This window comes from Aplysia californica, unplaced genomic scaffold, assembly GCF_000002075.1.
Source record: "Aplysia californica isolate F4 #8 unplaced genomic scaffold, AplCal3.0 scaffold00144, whole genome shotgun sequence".
Classification (NCBI taxonomy): Eukaryota; Metazoa; Mollusca; class Gastropoda; order Aplysiida; family Aplysiidae; genus Aplysia; species Aplysia californica.
Genome location: NW_004797414.1, coordinates 84,564 through 98,102, shown reverse-complemented (window position 1 = coordinate 98,102; position 13,539 = coordinate 84,564). Strand labels below are relative to the sequence as shown.

Here is a 13,539-nt window from a genome sequence, read left to right as displayed (position 1 = left end):
TGTGTGTGTGTGTGTGTGTGTGAGAGAGAGAGAGAGAGAGACACAGAAAAAGAGAGAGTGTGTGTGTTTTCATGGAAGAGTTGGTGTGCATAGTGCATGTCATGCGCCAGCAAATTTCTCTTCATTTTTTATGGATAAAAAGTGTTTGTGTTAAGATGTTATAAGATATTCCTTTTCATGCTTTTGTCCAGCTGTGTATATGAAGTATCTTCTCCCGTTTCTCCCCCAGCAAATCGTTCATCCACTGGTGCATGTCCACGGACCCGGGCTACCGTCCAGACCTGGACGACATCGTATCCTACCTCAAATTCAGCCCGTCGTTCCTCACCCCTTGCCTGGACGCTCCGACAACCAGCGTGGTGCACGAGGACACCGACTCTCTGGAGATGCCTCTGCCCGATAAGTCGCTCGGTCATTCCTACGCAGGAGGGGTGGAGCAAGACCCGGCGCCCTCGAAACACGAAAAACTGGGCAAAAAGAAAACATTTTCTGTGTTAGGTTTACCCTCACTGAGTAAATCGGCGAAAAGTTCTGTGAATCGTAGGTCCCCGCGTTCGTCGCGGTCGTCTTCAGTGTGCACAGACACTCTCCACAGCGCCAGCGTGTGTGGACTGTACTCTTCTATGATAGGAGGGAACAACCTGGACGAAGCCAGCGGCAGTGCCGACAATGTTTTCAGGTCGCGGAGCTGTGATTTCGTCAATGAGTCAGAGCTAAAAGAGTTTGATTCTGACCGGGGCAGCCGTGGAGACGGGAGTGCTATTGTTTGTGACGGTGAACAGAGCATTTCCCAGCAGCATTCATTTGGTTCGGATCATAAGTATTTGTCGTCAATTCTGTCTCGTGAAAGAGAAGAAGAGAGCAGCGGTTATTTGAGCCAGGAGTCGAAACAAATTTGTCAGACGGTGACATCACTGTGAATATTCCGTGGTCTGACTGTTTTTGCTTAAAGTTTAGAGACTTTGTTCATGCTTCATCTAGTGTAGCATACTGGTTCGTTCATGGAAAATTATTGCTTGTATTAGCTTTATCTATCAGTGATGGATTATTTATTTTCTCGCCTGGCGTGTTGTTCAGATGGATACATGCTGTCAGCAGTGACTGAGACATTAGAATAACATGCAGACTAGATCAACGTAAAGACTAGACCGACATGAAGACCGGCTCTTCATTATAGGCACCTAGTAGTGAACTCTCTTATTAGTTGTTTATGCATGTGTTTATAGTATTCTGAGGATGAGTAGTGTCTTACAAAGTACTCATATATAATGGGTTCAATCCCGTTAATTGACTTAATGTAATTTAACATATATTATTATTGTTTCCTTAGACTAACAGGAGGCCACTGTCAATGTTGTTGACTGGAGAACAGAAAGCTGTTACTGCCTGTACTATATGCCGTGCTTCAAAATTCTCAGCACATTGTGCTATGATGATGATGATGATGATGATAACTATAGTTCCGTTTATATAGCACATATCCAGGCTCTACAGCATGTTCTATGTGCTTTGCAACAATTATTGCCTTAGAACACTTGGAAACTTTCTCGACTTTCCGGGAAGCGTACAGCGCAAACTGTGTGTTGCTCATGCTAAAACACTAACAGACTGACACTGACAAGAACTTACGCTGTCTATAGCTGAGTACCCTTTCCCACCTGGATGAAGTAGAAAAAATCGTGTAAAGTGCCTTTCTCAAGGACACAACATGATGTCCAAACGGGATTCGAACCAACCATCTTTTGGTTGCGGGTCCAAGAGCCTGAATACTCTGTGATAGTGCCTTAATGATTCATGTCCCTGCCAGTCAGAATCAGACATAAGTAAGAAATTTCACAAGTTGAGTCAATATTATTGTTAAAAACTTATCACCTTTTCCCAACAATTTAGATTTGTAAATCAAGTCAATTGGACAATGTTTGAGGAAAATGTGGAAACTTCAATACTGCAGCTATTTTCCCGCTAGGTTTACTTAACCATAAAAATGCTCAGCGTTTCTCCGGAAGTAACCGGCCCAAAATGCCCCCTACCGCTGCCAATCTGTTGTAAACATGGGGGTTTGGCAGGGGGATATCAGCTGAGATATCAGAGATGTATATCTGCTACTGAAAAACGACCATTTACGGTTCAACAAATGATAAAAGGTGTATGGTCGCTTTTAAGGACAAGCAGGCTAACCGAGATTTCGGGGGTTTCCAGAAATCTTGACCTACTCCAAAAGTGGGCATTGCCCTACCTATAGGAGAAATTTGGTGTCATTGGGGTGTATATTTGTTTGGTTATAGAGAAAACTCCTTGTCTTTTAAAGAAACTGAACAAGGGGCAAAAACTTTACCTTCGATTTTCTCAAAACAGCAAAGCAACCATATAAAACCATTCTGTTCTTAAAGCTGATAGATGAGCCATTTAAAACTGATAAGTGATCAAATAAAAACAAAGCGCAAAATGCGATGAACTCAACAATTAGTACATTAGCACGGCGATACAAGTGATAACACATAGCAAGTAGTCGCTCAGCTGGACAGCATCATTTTATCAATTGATGTCTGGACCAAGACACGCTCTATGAGGTCAAGATAACTTGCAAAGTCATTTGTCACTATTTATAACTTTGACCTGCCATTTTCTATGTCATTTTCCTTATATATAAGGAATACTGAAATTTTCCTTTGAAAAAAGTTAGCGTCTATCCCCTTTATATAGGGCTTGCGCGCTTCCCGGTCGAAGTAGGTCGGCCCTATATATAGGGCCTGCGTGCTTCCAGGGTTAAGACACACTTTCTCCTCCAGTCTCAAATATCTTGATGTCTGTTCAAGAAAGAAGGGTGTTTTTTTTTCATGAAAAGCAAGATAGATAAACAAGCTTTAAGATGATACAATAACTACATATACCCAAAAACTGACAAGCGCCAAATTGCCCCGTGTTATGACACATATTGTTTAGTATGTCGATAAAGTTCACGGAGGGTAAAGCATATCTCTTGATTTCTATATTTCACTGTTTCACTAAACACATTCATGTACACTCAAACGCACTCACACACACACTCACACACATACACACACACACCCTTACACCACACTCATGTGTATACACATACATATATGCACAAACACTCTCTTACATTGTACTCATGTACACACCCATATATTGCGCTCTTGTGCAAACATATATGTACACATACACACATGCACACTCATACACCACCACAACACTCTTGTACCTGAGTTTATTTATAAGACTGGCATAATATCAAACGTCTCCTCTTTAAACAAAACTCCTGATATTAATTTAATTCTTTTTTTCTTCATTTGACTTAATAAAGGGGTTTGATTTTAATTTTTAAAAGTGTGCTGAAAATGAACTCGGAAGTCTAATTACTGAGTTTATTTTAAATGGGCATCACGGCATATTGGTATACGGCCAATGTTTATTAAATGAGAGGAGGGGTGCACTGTGGAGGAGTTGAGGGGGGTCGGAGGTTCTGTTTTTACAATTTAGGATGAGGCTGTCTGTTTTTGGGGGGAGAAAATTGCTTATCGACAAGATTCAACACTGGCTTCATAAGCTTGAGTGCGGTTTACAGGTTTGTTGTTTAGGTTTATATTTCGCAATTATGTCTTTAGCAGCTTTGTAATCTGTGCTTTATTCTTACTGGACTTCTCAAGAGAATGACTCTATATTTATATATTAATTTATTACATTGATTGTACAGATCTTATATGTACATAGTTTTGAAAGTTTGCAAATAAATGAAATGTTCTAGAATAACAACGGAGAAATTTGAATGTTTGTTGGTGTTGTCCCAAGAACTACTGATACTATATCTGCTTTACTGATGCTGTAAAAGATTTGTTATGGTTTGAAATGATGAACCTATTTTTACGACTGTACATCCATTAAATAAATTCCTGTTACCTGTCATGAGATAGTCAAAAGGTGTCTAGATACAATATTTAGACATGGAAAATAATGTATCTACTATGAACTCTCTTTTTTAATTATAATCTGTTTTTCTTTTTCTGAAGTGAGGAAGACAAAGATGATTACTTTTGCTTTGTCAAGTTTCAGTTGCTTCTTGAATATTAAGACTTGTTATTGTTTCTTGAATGCTTTTGCATAGCCTCCCTTTTTTCCTCATTAGCTCTCTATTTTGTTTGTCCTTAGACCTATTCCATTATTCCTGGTGGAATATTGACTTTTCCATCAAATATATCTATTGTTGTTATCTCTCCTTCTTCTTTTCTTTGTTTGTTACTCATCTTTATTATTTCATTACATTATGCAGTTGCGAGTGCAGTAAAACCTTACAATAACAACATAAATAGTTTTTGGCACTCTCATTTGTGTTACAAGGTCCTTAAAACTCTAACTAAAACTAAAACTAACCTCATCTCAGTTGTCATGTAGGAAGATACACTGTCACCGCTACCACCACCATCGTTATTATAATATATATCTGCATGATCACTGTTGTGTTTTTTCCTATGGTGCCTTGAATTCTGAGATCACATTACCTCGTTACTGTCTTTGATTGTGTAAACCAGGGGTGACTAGATTATTTCTTAAAGTGGGTTGGATATCTGAGAGGCTGAGGGGTTTTTATGGAGAATTCTGAGATAGACTACAATTTTTTTTAAGTCGTTGGTATCTCTGGCAAAGCTTTTCTGTGTAAAGGAAACTGACAGATGCCCGCTACAGAGATAAGTATGGAAAAGTATAATGGCATAGTGTAAGAGGTTTGTATCTGATTTTTTACTTTTCTTTTGTTCTTTGAAACCGCGTAAACTCGTGACTCACCAGCTAGCCTGAAGTTGATGGAGAATGTCTTGCCAAGCTAACGAAAACCAAAAAAGAGAAGTGCTATTTTGATACCTATCTGATAACTTCCTTTGTTTCCACTATTCTACATCTTTTCAAAAAACAACTGACTAAAATGTTTCTCTAGGATACTGAACTTCAGCTCATGTGTGGACCCAAATTATATTCTCAAGTGGGGGAGAATTTTTATCAAGTATCTCAGTCTTTCTCCTGGAACATTCTATCTCTTTCAGCTTGGGTTGGCCGTGTCAGGCATGGTGGAAGCCTGTATTCTTAATCTTTTAAAATGTGTTGATGGGGATGTAAAAACACTTACATTAAGATAAACAAAACAAAACAGGTCAGGTAGACCTATATTATCGTGCTATTGATTCTTGCTGCAGGTCATAATTACGTAAAATATTATGTTTTTCCACTTGGCATAGTGACTTCTGTCTTCAGAAACATAAGACCATGATCTCAGTCAGATTATATTAAAAAGATTTGGAGGGCTTAAAATATGGTTTGATTTAAGAGTGAAAAAGTAGAGTCCAAAGAATGTTTGATGTAAGAGTCCTATTGATGAATAGATTTGAAACTGCCTGTAATTTATTTTTACAGCACATAAAATATTCTCATCTATTATGAAGCAGATATGTTTGCTTGGATCACAAGATGTAGGTGTTATGTAAATTTACATAGACGGTTATGTAACATTAAATTTTATTGGTACATTGTTCCTTTTTATGTTGCGAAGCCAGTTTCTTCATTCCAAAGACATATTATTGGCCGAATCACTGTGCTCTTTTTATTACACTTTTCCAGTTTATTTTTACTTTATATACATGAGATTTATAGTTGTCAAGATTCCCTTCTGTCAAGTCAGCTGATGCTTGTAGGAATTTACACTGTTGAATCTCATATGTGAGCACTGTAGGACTTATAATAATAATAATAATAATAATAATAATAATATAAAGAAGAAGAAAAAAAATTATAATTATTCTTTATATGGCGATTATATGCATATATATGTGATGCATTGTGGTGAAATCATAGCTTTTTTTTCAGTACGATATCCGTTCAAAATTAACATTGTTTTTGTTGTTGTTTTGTTTTCTTTGAAAAGTATTCTTTAACGTAAGTTTTGTTTTTTACTGGCTTCTGTGGTGCAGTGGTTAGGTGTTTTGCTGTCACACACAGGAGACTCGAGTCCGATCCCTGTATGGGGAGAAAATTTGCTTCAGGTATCTCGACAGTCTTTCTGTTTGGTTGTTGTATCCTTCTCAGCCCAAGTTAGCCCTGGCAGGCAGGGTCAGAAGATTGCCTGCTAAATGATCTAATCTAAATTGTGTAGATGGGGCATAAAAACACCTATAGTTAAATTATGTAATTTTTGTAAAATGTGATTTTGGTTTGTTAACGTTTTGCATATTCTTGGAAGGGGAAGGGGTGGGGGGAAAGGGGGTTGTAGTCGTAGATTTTTCTTCTCTGTTAAATAAAAGTCAAACAGTAAAGCAAATTAAAGTGTGCTGACCTCTTAACTTTTTCAATAGGTGTTTTTTACACCCTATTAACTCGATTTAGATCATGTAGGAGGCAAGCTTTCAGCCTTGCCGGTTGGGCCAATCCATGCTGAGAGGGATACAACATTCAAACAGAACGACGGAGATACTCAATAAAAATGTTTTCCCCCTTTGGGAATAGAACTTGGGCTAACTGCTACACCACAGATAGATACGACATTTCTGTTTAATCCAAAGATATGATAAACATTCAGAAATATTGCATGTGCTCATGTCTGTGAGGGTAAAGGTTTGTTGTCTTAACTCCTCATTCCGATGTCCAGTCAAGTTAGTCTGGTGTCCAAGCAGATTCTGTGAGATTTTGCTCCCCAATATATCGCCGGCCACCTGTTCAGATGTACTAAGCCTATTGTTTTTTTCTTTGATTTTCTTCAGTTGCTTAATGTGCGGTGTCAGCTGCATATGACAATGAGCTCTAGAAACATTTGATCAAAAGACAAACATCATTTGGGTAGGCTTACTATTTTTAAAGAATGAAAAAGTTTTTATTTTGTTTGTGTTTTTCTCTCTTGAAAAATTTTGCTTTCTAGACTTAAAACAGTTGACCAGCCTTGTCAGTGATATATTATTATATAACGTATCTGTGTGGGGTAAAACGTTATGTGTTCACTAGAAGTTTCTATGGGTTTCCACATGCAGTTTGTATTATGCAGAGTCCATCATAGAACAAATGGGTGTATTTGAGCTGATTTTGCTTTTAACCAACACGCATTTATTCAGAGACTGTTTGACTATTTTTTGGGCACATTATTTGTTTTCCATCATGCACAGTGACTAAGATAGGGGTGGTTTATGGATATTTTGATATAATATGGTTTTTATCTGTATACTTCTTTTTAGTAGGTTCTTAAGTAGGTTCTTATAGATTGATATTGTTTTAATTAATTCGCCTACTCTATTGGTGAAATATGGCCATCATTTTGCTTACTCACTCGATGCTTTAACTCAGCTTTGATGGCTCTAAGATATTTTTTGTGTGTATTTTTTTTTCTTCTTTGTAGATTGCATATATGTGGAGGATGTACTTAAATTTTTCTGTATGAAGTACATGTTGAAGGTACTTGGATGATAGCGTAGTGTAGAGGTAAATTTTAGCTGGTGGTAGGCTTTGTGGTGAGATATTAGCTTATTCTTACTTTTCAGGATTTTTGGGATCTGTAACTTCTTGGTTTTTTTAGTCTGACAGTTGTGAATTCAGTTTGAGGTTATTACAATGGTTCTTATTATCGTTTCGATGTATTAGCATTAGTATTACAACGAAGCTATGACCGATAGCAACTCGTCAATGTGTCTTTCACTTACTTACTCTTTTTTAAACTAAGATACAGAGATGATAGTGTGTTCAGGAGATGGTGTCAGGGTACTGGTGTTTGATAATAGGCCTAATGATAATAATAAAGAGTTCAACTCTAGCGCCCACTCCCTGGTGGCTGAAGGTACTTCACTATAAAGTGTGTCATGACACGGTGGAATCAGGCGCTCGTGCTCGTCAATTTTTTTGGCATTTGGAGTTAAATGTATCATATTAAAGCCTGTCCTTTTGCCTTGCTTTCGATGAAAACAATACTCATTTGTCTTGTATACAAGTCGAGATATTTGTGATTGAAGGAGGTGGGTTGGCCTGGTTTCAGAGGAAAAATTTGCAAGAAAATGGCCGCCAAAGTTTAGTTATTTCCTTAGCTTGAGAGCTTGTGAAAACTGAAAATTTACATCTTTTATGCAGTTAATCAATGTTTTTCAGAAAGTCCTCTCTGAAATGTGTTTTTAATGGGCATAAAGGGTGTTGAGCCTAAAAACAAAAATTTGATTAAAAATCCCAGACCTGCGAAAAAATGCCAGTTTCTTTACCTTCATTATTTTGACGAGCACCTGATTTCACCACTCTGCCTCACAAATGTTTAAAAATTGACAGCTTACACAGTTTATATTACACCGGTCTATTCTATGTACATTTTCATAAGTAAATTAAATGGACTTTGTAGCTTTTAAAAAAATTCAAAGACTATTATGGTGACTTAGTTGAATAAGATCACTACAGGTTGAACATTTTATTCTGCATTTTATCGATTAATTGTAATATATTTATAATGTGTCAAATGTGTTTTGACTGGATTGTGTACATGCAGGTGGGCTGAATGCCTAAAAGTATAATCAGCTATTCCACTGTCACTGCGAGATTTTTATGTGGATATTATGTTCCTGTCTATACTGAGCAGGTGAAAAAGTTTTGACATAAATGTATGAAATAGGTTAAGTTTCTATTTAATTAATTTGTATAGTTCTTGAACAGCTTCTACCAAACTTTATACAGTTGAAGTTTTGAATTCTTCTGGGAGATTGGAGAAAGCGAAATAAAACTGTTTTATGAAGTCAGGTATGTCAGGAGTCATTACTTATATTACTGGAGTTTTAGTCGTTAGTTTGGTGTCCTATGGTGCTCTAGCCATAGTTGCTGTGGTGTCCTGGTTAGGCTCTTCCTCCGGGCACACAAAAGACATGAGTTTGAAAGAATTATTTATTTATTTATTTTTATTTTATTTATTTGTTTATTTGTTTATATATTTATTTATCAGTTTATTTATTTATCAATTTATTTATCTTTATTTGTTTATTTTTATTACTGTTTATATTTTATTATTATTTTTTAACTTGTAATTTTTTTTTTAAAGTGGGTAATATCCTTGCGTCAACTGGGGCGTTGCACCCCTCTGGGCCTAGATGGTCTTGCCCAGCTCTCAGCCCAGGCCTGACAGGCAGGGTCGAAGCCCGCCTCCCAAATGATCTAACTTTTGTCCATGGCGTCATAAAAGATCTACATTAAAGAATTCTTAGCTTATTGGTTCTTTATCCTGTAATAGAGAGGCTGTACCGGCATCTGTGGTGTAGTAGTTAGGGTTTTGGTCAAGGTACACGAAAGACGTGACTTCAATTTCTAAGAGGCAAAGTGAACAGTCAGACCTGCTGTAACGGCCACCTGTCCAAGACAATCGCTTGTACAAACGTGTGTGTGTGTGTGTGTGTTTGTGTGTGTGTGTGTTTGTGTGTGTGTGTTTGTGTGTGTGTGTGTTTGTGTGTGTGAGTGTGTGTGTGTGTGTGTGACAAATGACCACTTCCTACTTCCCCCCAAACCTGCCCTTACGGCCAACTGTCTAAGACAATCACATATGAACAACCACTTCCCATTTCCTCCCTTACTTAAAAAAAAAAAATTAATTAGTTAATTAATTAATAATAATAATAATAATAATAATAATAATGATAATAGTAGTAGTAATAATAATAATAAAAATATTAATAATAAAACTTATAATAATAATAACACTAATAATGATAATGATAGTAATAATAATAATGATATAGTAGTAATAATAATTAATGATACTAATAATAATAATAGTGATAATAATGACAATAGTAATAATAATATTAATAATAATAATAATAATAATAATAATAATAATAATAACCATTATAATAATAATAACAATAATTTGTATTAATGAAATACTATGACATTGTCCAAGACGCCCATCTACATTTCTCCTCGATAATGTGTGGCGTTTTGGGAAAATTTTGGTTTACACATTTAAGAATATCTACACTTACCATTCTGCCGCGATACTGTATCCCACTCACCCCAGGTCGCCCTGAGAGACACATCTGCAGCAGCCCATCTAGCTCTTATCAATTATAATATTACTCACGTGTATCTCTCTCTCTCTCTCTCTCTCTCTCTCTCTCTCTCTCTCTCTCTCTCTCTTTTTCCAGTGGAGCACAGGCCATCAACAACATTACTCCAGCGAAGCCTATCCTGAGCATCCTTTTCTATCTGTTTTCATGATGTCCCCGCTTTTTCTATTTCCGCTTGTACCGCTCGCCTCCATTTCATCTTTGGTCTTCCCTTCTTACGCTTTCCTTGTGGGTTCCACGTTAAAGCCTGCCTGATGATGCTTGTCGGGGGTCTCCTCAGGGTGTGTGCAATCCATTTGCATTTCTTCACCTGAATATCTTCCTTTACTGGCCTTTGGCCTGTTCTCTCCCACAGTTGAGCATTAGTGACTCGATCGTACCACTTGATCTCCACTGTCCTTCGTAGGCATCCATTTACGAAGCTCTGCAGTTTCCTTGCTACTGATGCTGTGAGTCTCCATGTCTCTGAACCATACAGTAGAAGAACAGTCTTCACATTTGTTTTGAAGATCCTCAGCTTGGTGTTCAATCCCAGTTCCTTAAACATCCATATTATTATATTCCTGAGAATGATGAATGCTGCTCTTGCCTTTTGGATTCTGACCTTGATGTCTTCGTCTGTTCCCCCTGCCTTGTTGATGACACTTCCCAGGTAGGTGAAGGATTCAACATCCGCCAATGGTGCCCCTTGCAGTGTGATAGAAACGTCGACTGCATTCATTCGTAGAACTTTCGTTTTATCCGTGTGAATATGAAGTCCAACACTACGGGAGAATGTCCCGAGGCGATCTGTTTTCTGTTGCATCTGGGCTCGACTGTGGGAAAGAAGTGCCAAGTCGTCGGCAAAGTCCAAGTCTTCCAGCTGACTGGAAAGGGTCCACTGTATGCCACCGCGTTGTCCCGATGTTGTATGTCTCATTATCCAATCCACTGCAAATAAAAAGAGAAAAGGCGATAGCAGGCATCCTTGTCTCACTCCTGTATTCACTTCAAACGAGTCTGTCCGTTGCCCTCCAAGTAAGACACTGCAACTCATTCCCTCATACATCTCCCTCATACATCTTCTTGATCAATCTACTGACGTGTATACTATATTAGTATTAATATTAGGCCTATATACATCATGTATAGGCTGCAGAAAGAGTCCGGAGCCCAGAGGAGGGGGCAAAGCAGGTGGGGGGTGGGGGCAGAAAGTGGAGACGAAAACAGACGACAGAACATTGTGATAGAGAGCAAAAAATGGTGTGAAAGGAGACAATTTTAGAGAAGAATATTTTCCGTTGCTGTCTGACAGGATTCGAACCCGGTACCTATTGAATGAGTGGTGAACACCTTAACTTCTAGGCCTCGAGAGCCGCTCTGTTTTTATTATTGTCCTGATTAAAATTTTGTATTGCGCCAATAAAAGAAGCGTTGAACATGTGTGTTGATAAAACAATCATTCGTACCATGATATCTTATCAGATTGTTAATTGTTTTAGTACTGTAGGCCTACCTAAGTCGGCTCATGATTCCTCTGATACGGGTCAAGAACTATAACATTAACAGGGCCATTTTAATCTAAAACTGTCGAGACACCTGTATACGCAATGGAAAATTAAAGAAGAGCAGATTTTCGCAGCCCAGCCACCACAGGTAAAAATATTTAGAAAATAGAGATTGTGGCGTCGGTGGCCTAGTGGTTATGGCTCTCGGACTCGAAACCGTAATGACATTTAGTCTAGTTTAGTTTTAGTAACGTTTTACGGCGCTCGCACACAGGTCATTATGACCGCCAAAGGTCGGTGTCAACCACAGAATTCGTCAACAGAGAAGTCCGAACGGGGAATCAGGCTTACTCTACTCTCCTCTGTAGCCTCAACAGCACAAAGTCTGCTTCAACCGACTATCGAGGTACCCAGAAAATAACCGTTCACAGGAGAGTGACAAACATATAAAAGACGTAGAGGAAAATCACAATAGTAATGATGGGGAAAGAAAAGGCAGCAGTTCCCCCTATGTTGTTCCGTCACAGTAAGAGCATGACATTGATAAATCAACCCATTTACAATTCTACTGTGCATAATAACATGTTAATTAATAGCCCCCCTTTGGGAATGTCGTAAAGAGACTTCAGTCAGTAGCACTGCCCGAGCGGGGGAGACCGTTTATAAGGTTGTGGGTTCGAATTCCGTCATGGACCCGACGCTGTGTCCTTTGAAAGGCACGACTTCACATTAATTTTCCTTATCTCACCGAGGTGAGAATGGGTACCCGGATATAGACAGCGACAGATCTTGTCAGTTTGTTAGTGTTTGAGTGCGAGCAATCCGCAGCTTGCCCTGTAGGCCTATGCTTTTCGGGAAGCTGAGAATGTTAGGTAGTGTTCTCAGAGGGATTGCTGGGGTAATACAGTCCGTGCCGGCTATAAGCACGCCGGCCTTAAGCACGTTTCGGACTCAAGCATGCTAAACGGCTCTTACCGAATTTTTGCTATATAAATTACACGCCTATAAGCACGGTAACTTCGGCTTCAGGCACGCTTCATTTACAAGGCAGTCAATATTTTTATGATGACCCATCGAAGTTCGAACACAGTTTACACCGCAACTTACAGTGGAGTGTGTCAAGAGAAACACAAAGAACGCAAGTGATGGACACACACACTCGCACGGGCGGAGAGGAAGGCAGAGAGATGCAGACAGCCGTTCGTGCGGACATAGGATCTAGCCTAGGCCTAGGGCAAAGCTACACACGATCCAAAAAAAAAGAGTCGGGGAGATGAGAAAGGGAGGCTGGCTGTGATTTCACCTTTGACCCTCGCTACCCATTAATCCTGATTGTGTATCACGCGCGAGGTGGGATGAAGGCGGTGGTATGAGTGGCAGAGCGGGCAGTGGTACACACAGGCAGTGTGTTACAGTAGACCTAGTGTGCTGTATCTTGACTGGCCGTCTAAATTAAGTTTTCATTTCCCATTCGACCACAAAACAAAAACAAACAAGCGAACAAAAACTACCATGGCGGGTGTCTAAATAAAAGTGCACACTTTTGTGGGACCGCTATAGGCCTACTTACAAACTAAGGGAAATAGCACGGGGAATTTTCTACATGAAAATCTCTGGATTATGTCTACTTCGCACTTAAGCACTCCTCGGCTTTAAGCACGCTTAAGCTTTCTCCCGATGACCGTGCTTAAAACCGGCATGGACTGTAATAGAACAGTTGTAAAGTACGTAGAGCATGCTGTAGGGCAGTGGTATGCGCTATATAAAAGCAATTATTATTATTATTTACCTGTGTGTGTGTGTGTGTGTGTGTGTGTGTGTGTGTGTGTGTGTGTGTGTGTGTGTGTGTGCGTGCGTAAGTGTGTGAAAGCTGGTTTTGAAAAATAATAGGCTAACAATAATAAAATAATAATAATAAAAGTAATAATGATAATAATAGTAATAACAATAGTAACTTAAGGGGGGGGGGGGGGGGG

General features: G+C 38.7%; 1 protein-coding gene across 1 annotated transcript in view; it reads left to right on the top strand.

Annotated features, from left to right (window-relative positions):
* Positions 1-1,670, top strand: part of LOC101848348 — a gene marked incomplete at its 5' end in the record, with an annotated part of 86,597 nt that extends 84,927 nt beyond the window's left edge. The window contains 1 exon segment of the mRNA XM_013081741.1: positions 230-1,670. Coding sequence (XP_012937195.1) covers positions 230-920 — 691 coding nt within the window.
* Positions 1,671-13,539: the final 11,869 nt, after the last annotated feature.